The following is a 22,384-nucleotide window of genomic DNA, read 5'->3' as shown; positions in this document are numbered from 1 at the left end:
ATGTACTATGGAGGTTGACTGCAACTCTAGATGTGTTCAGTTATTAATAGTAATGTTTATCTACTATATAATGGTTGTCTTATATATGGTGTTTAAAGGAGAAGGAAAGTGTTCTTGCTGTAAGAACCCCCAACATTTGGCACCCCCAAGTGATTGTATTGACTTACTTGAAACCCCGGCCAGTGCTCCTATCAGCAGAAAACTGCACCGGCCCAGGGTTCTTCCAACAAGCACCATGGAGTTATCCTCTTCTGTCTTCATCTTTCTTTGCGTGACTGTGCATGCGTAGTAGAGCGAAAAGCCAAACTTTAACTAAAACGTCGGCTATTTCATTCAACCGTGCATGCATTTGCCCTGGGAAATTTAAAGAAAGAAGAAGCCGGAAGAGGATCACTCCGTGGTGCTCACTGGAAAAATCCCGGGCCTGTGCTCTTTTCTGCTGATAGGAGCACCGGCCCAGGGTTTCAGGTAAGTCAATACAATCACTTGGGGGGAGGGGGGTGCCTAACATTTGGCACCCGCAAGTGCAAAAAGACTTTCCTTCTCCTTTAAACTATTGCTCAATATTCCTCCTTTAAAGGGATGTTTCACATTTAAGTTAACTTTAATAAGTTATAGAATGACTAATTTTAAACTACTTTTCAATTTGTCTTCATTTTTTATTTGTTATACTTTTTGAGCTATTCATCTTCTTCTAATTCTCTCCAGGGTCACCAAAACCAAAAAACTATTGTTATTATTACTTTTTATTTACCTTTCTTTTTAAGCCTCTATTATTAACCTTCCAGTCTCTCATTTACATTACTGCCTGGTTGCAAGAGTAATTTGGACTCGAGCAACCAGATAGCTACGAAATTCCAAACTGGATAGCTGCTGAACTTAATTAAAAAAAACACAAATAATAACAAATCAAGAACAATTAAAAATTGTCTCAGAGTATTGCTCTCTAAAGATGGGAATCTTCTCTGCTCTGTTCACATTATAGCAGCGCTATACACACCTTTGATTACAATATAATATTGCAAAAATTAGGCAGATAACAGCTGAAAATATTCATATTGGAGAATCCTCTTGCATCTGTTATAAAGCTTAGGATACCTACCAAGGGAAAGTTTGATCCATAACAGAGTGTATTAAAATCTATATCTGCAGTTATCACGTTATTCATTTTTTTTCCATTATGTCAATGACAGGTGTTCCTAAGCACAAGTGCCTGTCCTGAAGTTCACAGCTACTTATACATGACAGAAAAAGGAAAAAAGTCATGGAGAAAAGTGTTTTTTGTTTTGCGACGCTCTGGGTTGTATTTTTCTACAAAAAGCACATCAAAGGTACTGGAAATTTGAAACATCTCTTTCAGATCTTTGGATCCAGTTTAGCAGTAAGTTTTGTACAATTACTAATGTAAAGCTGGTAATACATTGCAAGATGTGCTTGTTTGGCTAACAAGCGTATCTGGGCCTGATTTGGCCACACACATGCTGGGCCAACAATAGGATCATCTAGAGAGGTCTAGAGGCCAATTGGATGAGGACTACACTAATGTGCAGATGTGGTCCTCATTCGATGGGAAAAGCAAATCTGCCGACAGATATCTGTACAAATTTTGCAGATATAATTTGGGAAGTCAAGTCTGTGGGCCCTCTACACAGGCCAAAAGCCTTCTGACTTGGTTTGAAAGGACTGTGATGCCAGTTTTTATCAGCCCTTGCATGGCCACCTTTACACATTTAACAGCCTCTGTCATGCATATTTATTGTGATGATTATAATTATTATAATGGTAACCCTAACTATTTATTTATATGCTGTACTTTTCAATCAGGTGCACCTAGCCTTTCCAGTGCTGCTTCCTGGCACAAGGAACAGAGCACAGCACTGTCAGGCATAAAGGAGCCTTGTACAAAACCATTGCCAAAAACTAGAGGTAAAGGATTTTGTGATCCTTGCCATACCCTGGCTTGCACTTTATAGAGGACATGTAAGCCAAAGGACATGTAACATAGGCTGTTCAGCTCCCTTACTGTATGCAGGCAGGCTTCACACAAAGAGAGCCAAAGTTCTTTGCTCTTCATAATAAAAAAGCAACACCTCTAAATTCAAGATGCAAATTACAAAAGCATGCAGCTTTGCAGTGAGATCTAATCTTGAAGGTGCACATTGATATAAATTATGGATCAGTCAGTACATCCACTAGGCACTTTGTACTCCTTGATCCCCTGGATTTGTATTGGTTCATGAATGATTGTCAATAATAAAAACTCCTGGTACTGTACAGTACAGTATATCCAATGATCCAGCAGCGGAATTCCCATACCCTAAACATTGATTAAAAATGAAGTCCATGTTTAACAGCCTGGGCTAAAACCTAATAAATGCTCTACATTGTTATCATAATACCCTTTTAAAAAGTAAATTATAATTACATTTTCTTAAAGCCTTCTTGAATAAATCTCAGTAAGGATTTGTATTCTAGAAATGTCCCTAAAAAGAGACCTCCAGGGTGAAAGAACCAATGAGTAAACTTGTAAAGCCAGTAATTTACATTGGTAGTGTCTAACATGAAAAGGGGGAATATACTGTAAGACATATTTCAATATAAATCAAAGTAAACAACTCCATTTTGCATATATCAAAAGAATTGTGAACTTCATTTTGTATTCATTTTAGGATCCGAGACATTTACAGTTTTTCACCGATTTTCACCAAAGTGAAGTGTATATGTTACTCTCTGGGAAGAAGCTTTATGGAGCACCAACAGACTATGGGTTCTGCCTTAAGGTACATGTTCTTCTATTTTATATTGGATCCAATGCTTATTTTATTTAGAACAGGCTTTGTTCAGAAACTGGCCACATATATTGATGTTTTTCCTGTTTTACATAGGAGAATTTTAGTTGCTTTTATTTCAACAGGTATTGCCTTCAAGATATGCATTAATCAAAATGTGCTGTGGCCTTCTAGCCTAACAAGACAGGAGGTTCCAAGGAGCTGAAATTGTTTTGTGCAGACAATGAAGAGAGTAAAATCTGCTGGGTGACAGCAATTAGATTGTTCAAGGTAACGTTTTTCTGTAGTTTATTTCAAAATTGCCTTTTCCTGTAAATGATGCTCTCAATAAAAATGGAGACACTAAGATGATTTGCAAATTGGTGTAGAACAGGTTTATCTGCTGCAGAGTAGTTATTTCAATGCAAGATAAATATGTCCATGAATTGCCTCCACTGATTGAAACAACATAATAATAGAGATGAGGGAATGAGTTCAGATAAATCTTGGGTCTTGTACATTTCTGCAATTCAACCACATCTCAACAGATACATTTTTTTAGTCCCTATTTTGACTGATTCATATCTGTTTAGACCAGGTTTGGATTTAATTCTATCTTTGTATAGGTGATTTCACTCTAATTTTCAATAAATTGATGTAAACATTTCAATCTCTGATTTGTTCAAAACCACAAAGTTCAACTCACTCTGGTAAAAAGTAGACTGTAAAGAAAGATTATGAGTCCAGTCTACAGTTTTAAAGGGATTTAATATTAATTTACTGAACAGTGTAAACTATGTCCACCCTGTGACTGCAAGTAACTTATTTCTGCACTTACAAATAAAATATAAGGTGGGAGGTGCAAATAATGGACATTCCCATGATTGTTATTGTTCATGGTGACAGGTTTAGGCTTATGTCATGACTGCTTTAAAATGCAAGTGATCCTCTAATGAGAATCCCAGCAGATCTGTGTAAATCTGGCTCCATGCTCTTTGTTCCAGCAACTGGAGTTGGAAACTGTGAGCACAGTTTGTCCTAAATATGATAAATGCTCCCTAATATGTTTTTTACCATTCAATGTGTGGTCAAAAAAGTGAATGGTAGGACTGATGTGAATGATACAGAGCTAAACCTTCTGGCTAAACACAGAATAAGCAATAGATTAGTGATCTGTGTTCTCAATGGGAGTAGGTTTATGGTAGCGGTTATAATTATTATGATAAAGTTACTACAAGATACAGAAATAAAATCTCTGCATTTTGATTTACAGCATGGAATGCAGATTTACCAAAATTACCTCAGACCTCAACAACAGAGTGATTCAAGCAGCACATGTTTCTCACCTACGGTATGTATGTGCCAGTGCTTTCGTTGATGACCAGTGTAAAAGGAATATTAGTGGATGAGTACATTTGATATTACCAATTTAGGTTTTGTTAAAAACCAAACCAAACAAAACAAAAAGAAAAAAAAATATATATATATTTATATATATATATATATATATATATATATATATATATATATATATATATATATATATATATATATATATATATATATATATATATATATATATATATATATATAGTGAATAAAGTACCCCCTATTGTAAAATATAAGGATATTATAAGTCACCGAGGAGTTCCATGACCATATAAAAGCACGAGGCCTATGGCTGAGTGCTTTTATACAGGTCATGGAACTTCGAGGTATTCGGAGGTATTCAGAACTCGGTTGGGTATTCGGCCGAAACTTTCACCAAGGATTCGGGGATTCGCTGAATCCCAAATAGTAGATTTGGTGCATCCCTATTTATAAGGATATAATTTACAGGTTATTCATGGCTCTTGTGTATTATATATATATATATATTTGGTGTGTTTTATTCCCATTTTGGTGTAAATTTAAAACATCTCAATTCATGTGTTTCTAAGATGCAACTAATATAAGATTTTGTGGAGGACTAGTCAATAACAGAACATTTTGCAGAATAAGAAGCTTATTTATTTAAACTTGCAATTTATTAGTCGAAAAATAAATGTAAGATTTGAATGCACTTGAACTTAAAACTTGAACTTCTATAGATGTATATGAGAGGTATATTTTCAACATTCAAGCTATTGTTTTTAATTTTATTAAACAGCTGAATTTGACTATACTAAATAGAACTAATTGACATGATTGAGTTCTTCCAATTAAAGTTGTAAATAAACTAGCGATCATTTTATCATAGCAATCAAGTTTAAAGGACAATTAAACTCCTATTAAAAATGTCATTTATGAACAGCCTCTTTGATATATTTAAAGATCTGCCACTCTGGTTGTTCGAAGGCTAATAGTAAGGCTGCAGCATCCCCTTAGGATTCCTTCTCTTTTATTTATAAACAACTTAAATCTTGAAAACTTGACTGCAGGGAAATCATATTCTACTTATCACTTTCACTGTGTCTACCTACTTTCACAGAAAACTCCCATTAACTTCTACATGAACTTGTAGAAGTTAACACAAATGTTAATAAATTTGCCTTGGTCACTTGTTCTTAAACATTTATGCTTTGAATCCAAATTATTGTGAACCTAAATTGAGTACACTATACATTATAACTATCTTTTACTCTTGGTCTCTTGATATACCGTATTTTGTATTGTTGCTATTGCTAAATACGACTGAATCAGATGCTCACTGGTTATTTATTTATATAAGTTTCTTTCTGTTTATAGAGAAGCATATCAGAGAATTCACTGGTGGCAATGGATTTCTCAGGACATAAAAGCAGAGTTATTGAAAACCCAACAGAAGCACTTTCCATAGCTCTCCAAGAAGGGTTGTTATGGCGGGTTAGTAATCTTTTAGATTGGATTTGATCGATTTCTTATTGTAGTGCTTGCAGCTGGAAGGAGATAATGATATAGTTTTATTCTTCAACAGAGGAAAAGCAGTGGTCGAATCAGTTGTCATTGGACTCCTACTTCATCTCAGAATTCCTCAAAGAATATAGGTATTTAAAAATCTTTACAAAGTACATTTAAAATAATCTTGAGATGAGATTATATGGGTAAATTGCCAGCAATCATTTTCCAGTTTCTTCCTACTTGCACATGCGCAGTAGCACGAAAAGCCGAACTTCAATGAAAAAGCCGGCTATTTTGTTCTACTGCGCATGTGTAACAATCGCTCTGTGGTGCTTTCTGGAATAACCCCAGGCCTATGCAGTTTTCTCCTGAAAGGAGCACCGGCCCGGGGTGTCAGGTAAGTACATACAATCACTTGGGGGTGCCTAACTTTTGGCACCACAAAGTAAAAATGCCTTTCCTTCTCCTTTAAAAACAACTACTGAATGTTATATTTTTACCTTATGTTTAATATATATCTTACATATTTATTGCATGTCATATGTATAATACACTGCAGATGTTAAGTAGTTGAAGAACTATTTGATCACTGCTTTTCTAAAGGTGCATTTGCCAGTGAACTGCAAGCAATTTGCCTCTGAAAAAAATATACACTTACATATCATTCTGTAACATAACCAAACCAGTTAATGCAAAGCATACCTAGACATTATAAACCACGTGTAAAAATTATTTGATTAAACATTTCTTTAGTTCAGTGTATCCACCTTGCCGTATATGAAAATAAGAAGTCTATTACCTTGATTTACAGATGGCAACGCTTATGCCATCTGGTGCACATATATGCTTTATAGAATGTCAGCAGGCTCACTCTGTCATGGCTACCCAGTGCTGAAATACAGGAAGAGAATGAAACCCTCCTGTTTGTGAATGCACATATATTTTTCCCACTCATCCTGATATGCTCCATTTTCTTTGTTCCTTCAACTGGAGTTGGAAGCATTAAAGGGTTGTAAACCCAACTGTAACACTGTCCCACAGTGCAACCTAGTTTTCTACAGAAGTAGCTTAATAAATTTATTTATAGATGCAAGAAAATTTACCAATAAGGATTCATTATATGCTAGTTACATTATTCAAAGATTTGTAGTCCAGCAACAATTGAGTAATTGTTTGGTTGAGCGGTTTCCTAGAACTGAACAAGTCTGTCCATTATCCCTATGTCTGATTCCAGCTTAATATAATGGAGCCAAAATGACATAATAATTACTGTATACCAGCATGATACCAGAAATATCACAGGTGATCATCATATGTCATATGTGAATTCTATACCTATATTATAAACTTATAATTAAGTTTTTGCTCAGTAGAATCCTTGTTGAATTGTTTACCATGTGTAATTATGTTTTCCTGCAGCTTCTATAGAGAACTAGGTGGCACAGTGGGACAGCTTTACGGTTGGGTTTAGTTTCCTTAAGAGATATTGCATATACAGCTGCATCTAAATCAGTATAATCATTAACGTTTTAGGGTTTCCCCTTTAATAAATGTATTGGGGCTTATGCACCATTTAAATTATGGCACTGCATATATACTCTAAGGGGCATATTTATTATGCTGTGTATAAAACAGTGGGATAATATACCGCGCATCTCCAAGCTTCACCCTGTAAAAAAACAGCATACAATCTTGACACATTTTTTTCCTAGAGTGACTTCCCCCTGAAGCAATGTAAAAAAACAATGAAAAATCTGCCATTCGCATGGCATAAAATTAAACACACCTTGATAAATTCACTATTTATTTTTCGTTTTACAAAGCATAATAAATATGCCCTCTAAATAATTTATTATTGTATCTCCAAAAAGATAAATGAACTCTTTTACATTTCAGCTGTACATATATCACAGCCTTGGTTCCATCATCAACTGTCCAGAGAGGAAGCGCAAAAACTGATTTTCCAGCAAGGGCTTGTAGATGGGTGAGTTACAGTGTCCAACATTGGCCAACATGCAATATTTCAATAAATAAAATAGATTGCATTCTCTCATTTGTACTTGCAACTTAGCTCTGGTCTCATATTATTATATTAAATAATAAATTAACTTTGTATTACCCTTATTTTTGCAGTAATTATCACTATGCCTTTTTATTTGTAGACTAGTTTAAAGGTGGCCATTCATGATAAGATTTGCTCATTTGGCGACCTCACTAAACGAGCAGATCTTCCCCAATATGCCCACTAATGGCAGGGTGATACCGGGTTAATCCGAATGTTTGGCTAGGGCCGAATGATCGGATTACAAAAAAAGAGAATGGCTGCCAACGGGTTTGTAGGACTGCATCGACTAGCCAATGCGGTCCTCGATCGCAGGAAGAATCAAACCTGCCCGATTGATATCAGCCCGATTTTTGGCCTGATATCGATCAGGGGAACTTGTCGGATGTCCACATACAAGGGCAGGTCTAAAGGATTGATATCGGCAGCTTTAATCTGCCTGTGTATGGCTACCTTAAATTGTGAACTTGGCCGATTGCAATTTTGTAACTGTAACATCCTTCTACATTGTATTACTGAAGTTGTAGTGGGCTCTATTGTGCTTGGAGTCTATAGGCTGACAAGTTGAATTGTCAACTGCTAATAATATAAATCAAAAGCATGTTATCACTTTGAACCTATCTGGATAGCACCAGTGGTGTATGGAACCATTGTGTACTGGAACTTGGTGACTCCAACTCCCAACACACACACATTTTCATAATTCATTTAACATGGTATCTTGAGAAGATCAATAAGGTGGACTGATAAATTAAACAAGTTACCATTAATTATTTTTACAAACAGATTTGACACCTTTAATAACCTAATAAATAGAAGGCAAAGAGACTCAAAATGAACCAAAACCAAAAAAGCTAAATACTTCTATTTTCACTGTCAGCATAATTGTTTTTTTTTTTAACTTCCATGATGACTCGATAGGCTGGACCCAAAGGAAAAAGCAATGCTCTCTTCCTTTACTTTTCTAAAGTTTTAGTCATAATTTTAAGTATCATGGCCTTCTGTTTTTTAACAAAACTTATGGATTCTATGTACAGTATACACACAGCATTGAACTGGGGGTTCCAGTGTCTTCCCAGGATGCCACTTCAGGGTTCCCCTAGCCACAATCCCCTTCCACCCCTGCCCCCCCCTCACAGCTTGTACTTTGTTTCCTCTTTTCGCAGCTGCAGTTGGGGGACAGGAGCAAGGTCAGGGGGTAGTGCACAAAGTTTCAGGCAGGGAGAGGGCCCGGGTTGGCAGGGCCCACAAGGACCGGGACTTACCTACTGGGTTTTTTGTGTACTGCTGGCCCAGTCTCACCCAGTATACACAGTGTGCTCAGTTCAATTCTAGTGCACTGCTGAATAAACTTTTCAAAGAAAGGAATCCCAGCAAAAATACATAAAATTTCTTCTTTTTTCCATCTTTTGTTTTTCTCATTCCTCTGTTGATGTTTTATCTTAAAGGGGTGGTTCCCCTTTAAGGTTACTTTTATTATGTTATAGAATAGCCAATTCTAAGCAGCTTTCAAATGGGCGTCTCTGACTCCCTTCTAAAAAAACAAATGCACTGTACGGCTATAAGGGGCACATTTACCAAGGGTTGAAGTGAAAATTCGAATTATAAAACGACGAATTTTTGGGTACTTCGACCATCAAATAGACCAAAATTCAATTAGAAAAGAAAAAACTTTGGAAATTCAACCATTCGATAATCAAAGTACTGTCTCTTTAAAAAACTTCAACTTCGACCCTTCGCCACCTTAAACCTTGCTGTTTAGCTTATGGGGGACCTCCTATATCCTATATGAGCTTTTCGCTAAGTTTTGAGAAGTCAACTGTTTTTTTTTTTTTTGTAAAATTGTTTGAATCGTTCGAATCGAAGGATTTAATTGTACGATTCAAAGCAGATTCAAACAAAGCTGCTCTAGTGATCAGAGAATCTGTCCTGGTTTATTCAGCTAAAATATTATCGAAAATGTAAAAATTTGCCTTATATTTTGCAGCCATTGGGCCATATCGGCATTTTTTAAGGCAAAACCAGCCAAAGAATTACCAAAACTAGCTGCCTCTCATTTACATCAGCTTAATGTTTGAGTGCAAACACTAGTAATACATATGCAGATCCAATTCATCTCGATAACAACCAAAAATAAGCCCAGTAAATTTCACTTCTGAGAATTGATCAGAATGGTGCATTTCGAAATTACTCTTACTTTGGCAACTGCTTCCTTGACTTTCACATAGTATTCCATATAGAACTCTCAGGGTATATAAAAAACAATAGGATTTTAAAGGAACAGCCCTGGAGCTATAAGCACAGGGGCTGCATGACAAGGGATTTCCAAATGACCAGAAGCCAGATTGCACTGGTTTATATTTAGAGATTGACAGAATCAGATGAAACTGTAATTTGATGAGAAACAATGAGTTAAGTCAGGGGAAGAAGCAGTTTACTTCCTTATCTTCAGAGCAGGTAAAAGCATCCCACCCTCCCCATTTTTGCATATCTTTCAAAAATGTCAGGAGTTTTCTTCTTTATGTTCTCATATTACCTATTAATAACTGAATGTAGATGTGTTCCTGAATTTACTGTTACACTCTGTCTCCTGGTGTTTAATTAAGGTATGTAACAAGGGGGTTCATTGGGATGGCACATGGCGAGGGGTCAATTGAGGAGTCTCGTTGTCATGCTTATCTTTTGATCTTGCTCCAGTTATTTGCCTAAATGGACAGAATGCATTTTAGATATTTCCAAAATTTTAGATGAAGTTTCTACAATTGCGATAAAACTGGGTGTTTTTGTTTGTCACTCATTGTCCTGTAAACAAAAGACAATGGAAATTATAGTCATAATTAATGCATTTTCTTTTTCAGGGTATTTCTATTACGAGATAGCCAAAGTACACACAAGGCATTTGTCTTGTCCATGTGTCATGGGCAGAAAGTAAAACACTTTCAAATTGTCCCTGTAAGTACGTTTTTCATTATATAATTTTAAAAAGCAAATGATTACATTGACAATATATATATTTTTAATGCACATCACCACAAATAAAAAAAATCTATTACCCTGGCCTAATCTATTGCCGATTGGGCAAACTGGAAGTTTCCTAGTGGCCAATGGGGCCATACATACCCCTAGTCTAGTCTCTAACAAGTGAGGAGTCCCATTCAACTACTTTAGACAACAATAACAACTATTCTGGTTGAAAGTATATTGTGTACAGGACTGGAATGTGTTAAAGGGATACTGTCATGGGAAAAACATTTTTTTCAAAATGAATTAGTCAAAAGTGCTACTCCCGCAGAATTCTGCACTGAAATCCTTTTCTCAAAATAGCAAACAGATTTTTTTATATTCAATTTTGAAATCTGACATGGGGCTAGACATTTTGTCAATTTCCCAGCTGCCCCTGGTCATGTGACTTATGCCTGCACTTTAGGAGAGAAATGCTTTTTGGCAGGCTGCTGTTTTTCCTTCTCAATGTAACTGAATGTGTCTCAGTGGGAGATAGGTTTTTACTATTGAGTGTTGTTCTTAGATCTACCAGGCAGCTGTTATCTTGTGTCAGGGAGCTGCTATCTGGTTACCTTCCCATTTTTCTTTTGTTTGGCTGCTGGGGGGAAAAGGGAGGGGTGATATCACTCCAACTTGCAGTACAGCAGTAAAGAGTGATTGAAGTTTATCAGAGCACAAGTCACATGACTTGGGGCAGCTGGGAAATTGACAATATGTCTAGCCCCATGTCAGATTTCAAAATTGAATATAAAAAAAATCTGTTTGCTCTTTTGAGAAATGGATTTCAGTGCAGAATTCTACTGGAGCAGCACTATTAACTGATTCATTTTGGAAATTTTTTTTTTCCCATGACAGTATTCCTTTAAATGTAAAGCAAAACTGTAAACTGTAAACTGTAAAACTGATTTTTTTTCTCCAACTAATTCTCTAGGGTTGACACACAGTAAATAAACTTCAAACAAGCAGATACTGTGCAGTTCAGATATGAAGAATTAATTAGGCAATACTAAAAAGATAGGAAACGTGCCCGTAATATTTCTATTGCTGGGTTACTCCTAACCAATTTCTTTAACAGATTAGTATATCAAATGATAATCCATTAGAGTTGAGGTGACTACTGGTCTGTAGCTAGTTAGTTGTGGTCTAGGGTACTCGCATGGGATCCAATGCTTGAGACAAGAATTTTTCAACATGCATTTATGCAGTTTAATTGCCATCAGATACAAGTCACTGGGTTTTTTTTTATTACAGAGAACAAACTAAATAAATACAATTTATTAAGGATTGTTTCCTTAAATAGGCACATTTCATTCCTGTATTCAGAGCTTTTAGGATAATGGGTTTTTGCACAATATCTATAGTAATTAGAATAATGAAAACAATCTTTTGAATAGCAGCAAGTGTATTTAATTGTTAGTTAACGGTGGCAAGATCTGCTCTTGCAGTCACATATTTTACTTAATAAATACTTCATGTTTTGTTTTATTTCTAGGTAGAAGAAGATGGAGACCAGTTCTTTACATTAGATAATGGCCAGACAAAATTTACAGATCTTATACAACTTGTGGAGTTTTACAAACTCAACAGAGGGACACTGCCTTGCAAACTCAAGCACTACTGTACAAAAATTACCGTCTGAATTTATTTCATTGTGTATTTTGTAAATATTATGTAGTAAGCAAATCACATAGCTCCTCTACTTTCTTACAGATGCCATTTTTTAAATGTTATTATTAAGCAATACTTGTGGAACTGGACTAAACACACTTGTGTTGGGTGTTATAAGCCTTGTTTTTTGTTATTAAATGAGTAATGTACATTATTTTGATATAGTTTTACTTGTTATTTATTTTGGAGATGCGCCACATCCAGAATTTTATTTTAGATTCAGACAAAATACAGAATTCTCTGCAAACTATTGTCAAACAAGAATGCTTAGTAATCTCCCTATGTTAAATATCAACAGGAATACTGATGTAACACTTGTAGGCAGAATCATCAACTGGAAATTTAGGATGTATCTACAGCACTTGGGAGAAAAGGGGAGTGCAATGTGAATGGTTATATAAGATTTACATTTCGCACTAGCTAGGGATAATTTGCTTAATTTCAGCCAAATTGTGCTAGAAACTAACCATGAATTTTATTTTACTGGAAGAAAAAAATTTTCTTTTTGTGTAGGGAAAAACAATGGCATTAGACTGTCTGCATGCATTTTGTTTCCCTGGAAAAAAATATGCAATGGAAATTTTGCCATTTCATGATTTTTTTCCGAAGATTCTCAAATTCTTTAATAAAATAGGTAATTTCTGCTCATCACTACCACTGACTCTAAGGGGCACATTTACTTAGCTCGAGTGAAGGAATAGAAGAAAAAATTATTTGAATTTCAAACATTTTTTTGGCTACTTCGACCATCGAATTGGCTACTTCGACCTTCGACTACAACTTTGACTTCGAATCGAACGATTCAAACTAAAAATCATTAGAATATTCGACCATTCGATAGTCGAAGTACTGTCTCTTTAAAAAAAAAATTGACCCCCTACTTCGCCAACTAAAACTTAACCCTCGATATTCGACCATTAGTAAATGTGCCCCAAAGGGGCACATTTACTAAGGGTCGAAGTGAATATTCAAATTGAAAAACGTCGAATAGGCCAAATTCGAAAATGCTAAGACTATTCGACCATTCGATAATCGAAGTACTGTCTCTTTAAAAAACTTTGACTTCGACACTTCGCCACCTTAAACCCGCCGAATTGCTTTGTTAGCCTATGGGGACCTCCTAGAACATATAGCCAACATTTGGCTAAGTTTTCAGAAGTCGAAGGGAAATCGTTCGATTCGAAGTACAATTGTAGTACGTTTGTACGATGTTAAAAATCCTACAAATTCGACTTCGAATGTCGAACTAGCCCATTCGATGGTCGAATTTCAAAGTCTTTTGCACTTCGAAATTCAACCCTTGATAAATCTGCCCCTAAGTTTCTGAATTTTCTTAAATCAAAAGTCAGGTATGGTTGGGAGATCAATGTAAGAAAATGCTAGTGATTTTTTTTTCTTATTCACTATTTCATGCATTTATATATTTTTTAACCATTGTGCAGGGTTTTTTTCCAAACAGCTGTGATTTTTAAAAAAAATTAAAAGCTGAACAGGTTTTTAGGTGGTAAATTTTTAATTTTAGAAAAAACACAATTGTGGGAAAAAATTAAGGTCGGTGGAACACTGGACCATCTCAGGTATTGTGCTTTGCATTTTTAGTGTCCTAATATTGCTATATATTGACATTGACAATTAAATGAATGCACTTCTGAACATTTTTAGGCAAGGATTGCCTGACGAGAACTTGACCAAGAATTTCCAGCCAAATGTTTAAGATAGAACCAAGGGAGCAATTTCTGGAATTTTGAATCTGCATGTCTGGGCATCTAAAAACAGGACAAATCACCCAAAATGTTTTCAGTGAAAAAGAACACTGGATGAGACACCTTTTTAAGAATACATGGGATAGATTGCATGCTTGTGGAAGAAACTATAAGATGTCTTCATTCCCCGCTCATTTACCTCCCATCCCGGATTTGTTCTTCTTCAGTCATTCTGTAAGAAATCTTTATAATCATGACACAGATTGGATGTAACAATTTTAGAGAATGAAGAAAAATGAAAGTCTATACTGTATAAATTAAGTCTCTTGCTGTTTTTATGATGCTTTCTTCACAAATATCAAATGATTTAACAAAGAAATATCAACTGTTGTGACAAAGTAAAATTAAATGAATTAGTAATTAAGATACGCACTTCACAGATGATATTTTCTTTGGTGTTTTACTGTTTTTCCCCTCAGCTAAATATTTCTATTGTTTCACAGCGTGATGGTTCTCTTTTGGTATTCTATAGTTCCAACATATTTTGTATATTACAGTTTCAGGCAGTTTTAGGATTTCATACTGAAGTTATTACTCTGAGTTTTCTATTCAATGGCTTTATAATAATCTCAGATATTCCTGTTCATTTTGCACATTCTGTCATTTTATGTGGGATTTAACACCTGAAACAAGGTGACTGCACAAGAGATGATAGACCTGTCTATAAAACTATATTGTGCACTTTAAGCTCTCATATATAGATAAAAATAAATCAGAAATGCTTGACATTTGAATTGTATATTTCTTATGAAATTGTAGCTAGACAGTGGTTCAGCAGTATGTGTAGTCTTTTCGAGAGACTAAACGAGAAGGGGAAAGATAGCAAATACTAATGACATATAATGTACATGACCCTTTTTGCTGAATACACGTGTTCACAAATCCAAGATCACAAGTCTATGCTAAAGTATTTAGCATTCATTTCAGGGCAGCTTTAAGGTATCAGTGGGCCAAGGACAAAGATCTCAGCTCCCTCAGGGAAAGGGGAACTTTTTTTTTTTCAGACAGTTTTTTTTTTACTTTTTGCCTTTTGTGCCTCCATTACTGAAATATGTTAAGCACTAGGGAACATCCTTTTGTAACTTAAGTCTAATTTTACTAGGGATGAGCAAATTTTATTTCCAGGTACAATTTTTCGGTAAAACGCACTGGCGAATTGACCTATTTCACCGTGCACTTTTTGTTTTTCTGGAAAAAATTGCTGAAAAAAAAAAACACCTATTGACTCCAAAACATTTGGCACAAAAAAAAAAGCTGGGGAAAAAAAAAGCCTTGGATGGCAATGCATTTATAGACATATCAAATTTCTTTTTTGCAATTTTAGAGGAAATTTTTATTGCAGGCTATAAAATGTGGACAGTCACTTATATTAAAACAGCTAAAGGGGCTGATGTATTCGTTTTTGCAGGAACAAAAAATAATTGATTATTTTATTTACTTTAAAATAATTGGACTTAAATGTGAATAATATGTTGATTCTGCTAATTATGAAGATATTATTTCATTGAAATTAGGGCATTTTGTATTGCACTTCTCTGCAGACACTTCAGAAAAGGTGACATTAACTTTTGAATTCACATTTTTTCAACAAATCTAATATTTTTGTGCTAAAACTTGTGAATTCGAATTATGTACAATATTTGTTAAGCACCATACATTTATAAAGCTTGAATGTAAAACATTACCATCTAAAAGCTCCTGCATGGTGCATCTTTCAAGAGAGAGAACTCGTAGGAGTCCCTGTTGCACCCCCACTGGACCACCAGTATTCTCACCGCTTCATAGACTCTTTGTGACTTTTCAACATATCTTGACAATACCTGCACAGACTGTGAAAGCACACACACAAGTAATATTTTAGTGCAACTGCACAAAAAAACTTGGTACCGATGTTTTTAGTTTAATAGAATACATATAAAAAACATATTTGAGGACACAAGTGATTTGTAAAGAATTGAAGATGTCAGGGAAACATTCAAGTTCACTGAATGTAAAATACCCTAATCAAAATGTCTAATTATCTCTATAGAAGCAGGTGCTGTGCGACTGCTAGGTGGTACGGAGGTATTGGGCATAGTAAGAAACTATCGGACAGCAGTTTCAGTATGTGTTTACAAAAAAGTACTATTTCTACAGTTTTACAGGCCCATAAGTGATTCCTGGGAGTTCAATGAAGGTGGCGTTGTGGAATACCCCCAGGCCGGTGTGTTTTTCAGCAAGTGGAATGCTAGCAAGGGGTCTAAATGTTTGCTATTTTATTCATTGGTCTTGTGCCTAGTGGTGCTTTATTATATCCACCTATTTGAGAGTAACACTTTTACAAATTTATTGGGACAACTGTAGGGGTCACCAATGAGATATTTGCCCACTGGTACCTTGAAAAAGCCCTGGTTAGCCAGTTATAAAAGTTATGGAAACCTCTATTATCTTTTAAGCAATATTGCATTTAGTACTTTATCAGCGACTGTGGTGTCATTAGCAATGCTCATTTTTGGCCTCTGGATGTCAGCAGTATACCACAGTTTGAGCCAAACATCTATTCAGAAGTCATTAAATGTATAGTCTTTGCACACCTTTTAAAAAGCCAAGCTTTTCATAAAAGCGTAAATTATTTACTTATTCTGTACCAATTAGTTCTACCGATTGCTACGTTTGTTATCAGGTTAGGCTTTCAAATTAAAAAAAAAAACCGGACTTGAAGAATTATTAAAAATTCATTAGCAGAGAGGATTAAATATGCACATACAAGGCTTGTGAACTGTATTCTTCAAACCATTATGTTAACTTTTTTTATCCTAATGATTTCTTTAATTAATATAAAGATGTCTGCAAAGACTTTTGAAAGGATAATGAGACTTTTCAAAAGGGGTGAGATGCAAATAAGGCTGTAGAGTTATTGCAAAGAAACCCTATTTAAATGGAAGTCGACACAGTTGACCACCCTTTTCTCTTAAATATAGTGCTTTTTATATCTCATGATATATCTCTGCTTCCTATGTATTAAGGCAAAAGCTATATACCTTTCCTACAACATTGCACTGAAACTGGCTGAAAATTGTTAAGAAGCGAACTTTAGATCTGGTGGAATGGGACTATAAAATGATTTTTAACTCCCCTTGGTTGACAGTAGAAATGACCCAAATAAATGTAGTATATAAACATGATAGTTGTATTCAGTCATAATTAACAGCAATTGTCCGCAGCTGCAAAAATATAGAATATTATTTAACTTGAAGCAAAAGTATAGGCCCATAACTCATTACACAAACATGTTCTGTAATGTGATATAGCAATCATAGCACCAGCAGGAACCATCCTCCATGTCTTTGTTTGCTTGTAGGCTGAGATACCATGAAACTCTAGGACTGATTTATCAACATAGGTGTTTAATAACACAATAACAAGCAAGCACACTTTTGCTTTCATTTTCTAATTGTAGTAGCACATAACAAATTTAATGGTAAATCCTTACTAGAATCTTGCTGTGATTTTTATTTTGGGAAAACAACCAAACTTTTTTTGGCAAAAGAAAAAAATGTGAGAGAAAAAATGCTCATTGAATCCAATGCATTTGCCATGAAAAGAAAACAGGAGAAAAAAATGCCCATTGGATCTAATTCATTTTGTGTGAGCAAAAAAAACCAAGAAAAAACAACCATTGGCTCCAATAAGTTTGGCACAAGAAAATACGCATAGAAAATGCCCATTGATTCCAGTGTGTTTGGTGAATTTTGGCAAAATGTCTGTATTTCACTTACTTTTCTATGGTCCTGATATGATAGACTCAGGAGGCCTGTGATCCACTGGAGTTGCTGCTTCGGGGCCCCCATACACCCCCAGGGCCTCCGCTCCAGCAGTGAAGATACGTTCGACACCTCCGGCCCCCTTTCTTGCCCAAGCCTCCCTGGCCCCCCACACCTAGATATTTTCATGCTGGAGGTTGTGATGGGGGCTAGGAGGGAAGTTGGGAGACAGTGCCAATAGTGGGTCTGGGCTGGCGGATCTGGCCCACGGGCCCAGTCCAACCCTGTATAGACTGTGAGTTCCATTTGGACAAGAGGCAATGAATAATATCTTTAAAGTCCTATGAAATATGTTGGCACTATATTAATAAAGGTTAATAATAACTAAAAACCCCTGTTTTTGAAAATCTGTGCACTTACACAGAATAGATAACTAATACAACATGTGGATTATAAATGTGCATTAATAAATCCCATCTTTTTTATATCTATGAAAAAAAAAATTTGTATCTATGAAAAAAAAATATATATATTTGGCCAGATCGCTCACATTTCTATTACACTTTATTTTTTCTTTAACTAGTCTTGGGAAGTTTTTACAACCCCTTTTTGTATTTTTATAGTAGATGTATCACTGCACTCAAGCTGCACTTGACTAATTTGATTAATTTAACACCTATATTAGTAAAATGCATAAAGTAATTTGGTGATGGAGGTGTTCCTTGTATTATATACAATTCAGCAGAGATGCTGTTGTTCTTCTTCTACAAGTTTTGACATTGTGGAACTTTGGGGATTGTAGAGTGTAGGTGCATCTCACTAATATACGGTGCAGCACTGAGATCAAGTCCAACACTTTATAAATAAACTGCACTGTACCTATTATTAAAGTATTTTTTTTCTCTTAAGCATTAACAAACTATAAAAAAAACATATACACGGCACAGCTCACAACACCCAATTTCAACCTCATCTGTTAGGTTATTGGGTTTTTTACTGCTTAAAGACACAGTAAAGATTAACAATACTCATCATTGCATTGTCTCATCCTGAGGCAGTTTTTCAGTTTTCCAAATTCCCTTTAGTAAAAAGAATATAAAACTGGTTGATATGCTAGTGGTGGCTAAATGAAGGTGCAGTCACCTAATGGGTTCAATTACTCCTAATGCCCCTTCCAACCAATTAGATACACACTATCAGCAATAATTATTATTATTGTTTTTTTTTTGCTGGCTATTGAAAACAATTAAATATAAAAAGTTCCATGGGAACTCAGCAGCAACATACTTGAGCAGCAAAAAAAAATCCAGTAGAATAACACAGAGCAGCAAAGTTGCCTCCTACGACACAAACCTCAGATACAAAGGAATGATTGATCAGAGAGCTGTTATTTAAAGTGCAATAACACATTCTGTTTTTGTTGGGGGTACATCAAAGTGATTTTACTGGACAACCAAACAACCAGGTTTTTTTCAATACAGCTGCCTCTGTAGTAGGGGATAGTATAATATTGATCAGCCTTATAGAAAGGCTGTGTTTGCTTCTTCCTTGATGCATAATATATATACTGTATTGGCTCTATTTGTGATGTGTAAAGGCAAAAAGATGAGCAGGGAATTCTGGATACCTAGAAACTCTTGGACTTGGCCCTTGTCCCTGCTTTGGGAGTAGTAAATAAACAAGAAGGTGATAAGAGTGCCTGCTTCTATCTAGTTTTTGCTTCTACTGAAATTAAGTTGTACAAGGTTGGCTTGTATTAAATAGGCAATCTTTATGATAGAATCTTTTCGCGAAATGGTGAACAATCTGCAAAACGCTTTGAAGTCAATAGGCTACAAATTTTTCTCATGGGTGACTTTTTCTCCTACTCCAAATGTATTACAGTCAATAAGCATCTTTTCTTGTAGTGCCTTCTTTGTTGTGGCGACATTTTTGGTGTGGCAAATTTTTGCAGCAGTTTTGCAAAATATTTGCAGAAGGCGAAATGCTGAATTTTGCCGCAAATCCATGCCTGGTGAAAACATTTGCTAATCACTAGTAGCCACTTTACAAAAATTTTTATACTGAATTAAATGTTTTGGAGAATGAATTTAAGGTTTGCTTATCTCTGTACAAATCTGTGTCCTATCTCTGTTCAAAGAAATAGGAACCACTGCAGAGTTTCTCTTCAAAAGGCAAAGGCTGGAAATATAACTACACACACATATAGACATATCTATCCATTCGAATAAAAGGGTATGAGATTCAGGAAAGGGAGCAAGTTTTAATACATATTTTAAAAAGAAATCAATATTTCCAATTAGTAAAACTAATATCCAGTGTTTTGTAGTCTTCAATTATGCCTTAAAGAATCAGTAACATAAAAAAGCAGACTAATACAGCCTCTCTTGACTGTGTAATGAGCCTATTGACCCTTTACTCCCATAACAATGACCTTACCCATCTGATAAGTGGGCCATTCAGCTTTTGATTGAGCAAGTGTAAAAAACATTATGAACATTTTTGTGCAATGGATGTGGTCAGCAAAATTTCCTGTAGAGAAAGCTTAAAAAGTGAAGACAAGAGCATAGTGTATAAAAGGTATTTTCACTTTTATTGTTGCACATTGGGACTAAACTGGCATTGCGGGTGCCCATAACAACTAACAGTAACTACAGGGTCTTAGGACTTGTTAGGAAATAAGCCCCCTATTTAAGGATTTATCTGTTGCATTTATAAGTAGACATATTCCAAAGGGAATTATGGCTAGAATGTAGTAGGCTTGCTCATACATTAATTAACCATATCGTATTAATTTTTTGTATTTATGTGCAGTTATATTTGTCAAAAAAAGATGTGACTTCCTTCATCTAGTGATTAATTAGTACTTATTATGTTATTGTGGTTGTTGCATATATCACATGTTCCTGTCCTTATAAAAGTATTAAATGTTGAATGTATATACGGTGGTTAGTACATTTCATGGGCTAATCTGCAAAGCTATGTCATGTAAGGTATTTAAAAACCACACTATATCAAAGCTGCTCTAATTACATACCTCTAGGAAAATTGAAACACTTTTGCAAGAAGACAGGCCAATTTCCCCGTCACAGATATATTTTTTCCCCCATAAGTTTCGCAATAGCAAAGCCTGAGGGAACATCACAATTAAGACAGTTGGTGTGTTGATTACTTTGTACGATTACGCTTGTACATGCAATTACTTTATAACGGCAATCATTACATTTACTATTACAGCATAGCGTTCATAAAACTTCAGTCTTAATTACCCTTTAAAGTATTGTGTAAACGGCAGCACATTTTCTTCATTGCTAATAAAATGCCAACAAGTCTGTGAAATTTCCAGACTTCGTACTGATCTTTTTTTTTTTTGCCTTTCCTTTGTCCTTTGTCCGGTAACAATAAAATGTTTTCATTTTGATCAATAATATGATTGTTTTGGTTATTTTTTAACATTTAGAATGCTAGATTTTATAGTAAACAATGTCACATCAACTTCATGACACTTCTGCCAGTCTCTGGAGTCATCTTATATTAAAAGATTATATTAGGGCCCATTGACTGAAAAATGATAAAGGTCATAACATTTAATACATTGATTCTCTCTCAATCTTTAACTATGTATAGGCTTTTTACTGTTCAACGTATTGAGTTATTCTCCCCATTCCCACCTTCACCAAGAAAAGACATAAATTACTTTGAATAAACCTGCACACAGCTACAGTATAATGGAGACAGTACAAGGACAATATTTTGGTTAAAGGGGCAGTAAACCTTCCTGCACTGCACTGCTCAACCAAACATTACTCAGAGTAATGTAACATACAATAAAGGTTGAGGCATGCTGGGAGCTGTAGTCCAGTAACATCAGGGTATTATTAAAGCAATAATGCACAATAAATTTGTTCCTAAACTTTTTCCCAAATCCCTGCAGCCAGCAATTGCTTTATAATGCAAAAAATCCTCCAATGAGAATCCCAACTGATCGGTGTAAATCTGGCTCCATGTTCTTTGTTCCTGCAATGGAGTTGGAAGCTTTAAGCACAGTTTCCCAGCACTAAACAAGTTTGTCCTTTATTCTCATTTCTGATCCCAGTGTAATATAATAAAGTAAAAATGACATAATTATCTCTATATGTAAGAAAAGGGAAAGATGCCTAACATTCTTGTTGGTCTATGGGGCAAATTTACTTATGGTCGAATATCGAGGGTTAATTAACCCTCGATATTCGATTGTCGAAGTTAAATACTTCGACTTCTAATATCGAAGTCGAAGGATTTAACGCAATTTGTTCGATCAAACGATCGAACGAAAAATCGTTCAATCGAACGATTAAATCCTTCGACTTCGATATTAGAAGTCGAAGGATTTAACGCAATTTTTTTGAACTAATTTTTTCGAACGAAAAATCGAACAATTAAATCCTTCGAATCGTTCGATTCAAAGGATTTTAATCCATTGATCGAACGATTTTTCTTCGACCAAAAAAAGATTGCAAAGCCTACAGTATAGGGACC

The 22,384-nt window shown here is 35.3% G+C and overlaps 1 protein-coding gene across 2 annotated transcripts in view; it reads left to right on the top strand.

Annotated features, from left to right (window-relative positions):
• The window catches only part of grb14.L (growth factor receptor bound protein 14 L homeolog), a 31,310-nt gene extending 18,796 nt beyond the window's left edge, over positions 1-12,514 (top strand). For both annotated transcript variants that reach the window (XM_018235857.2, XM_041576910.1), the window contains 9 exons: positions 1,194-1,331; positions 2,670-2,780; positions 2,964-3,059; positions 4,042-4,119; positions 5,496-5,612; positions 5,704-5,773; positions 7,524-7,611; positions 10,548-10,641; positions 12,185-12,514. In XM_018235857.2, the coding sequence (XP_018091346.1) occupies positions 1,194-1,331; positions 2,670-2,780; positions 2,964-3,059; positions 4,042-4,119; positions 5,496-5,612; positions 5,704-5,773; positions 7,524-7,611; positions 10,548-10,641; positions 12,185-12,331 (939 nt within the window). In that variant the 3' untranslated portion in view covers positions 12,332-12,514. The remainder of the gene's footprint in view (positions 1-1,193; positions 1,332-2,669; positions 2,781-2,963; positions 3,060-4,041; positions 4,120-5,495; positions 5,613-5,703; positions 5,774-7,523; positions 7,612-10,547; positions 10,642-12,184) is intronic.
• Positions 12,515-22,384: the final 9,870 nt, after the last annotated feature.

Source organism: Xenopus laevis, chromosome 9_10L (assembly GCF_017654675.1).
Source record: "Xenopus laevis strain J_2021 chromosome 9_10L, Xenopus_laevis_v10.1, whole genome shotgun sequence".
In the NCBI taxonomy this organism is placed as follows: Eukaryota; Metazoa; Chordata; class Amphibia; order Anura; family Pipidae; genus Xenopus; species Xenopus laevis.
This window is presented reverse-complemented; position numbering and strand designations above follow the sequence as displayed.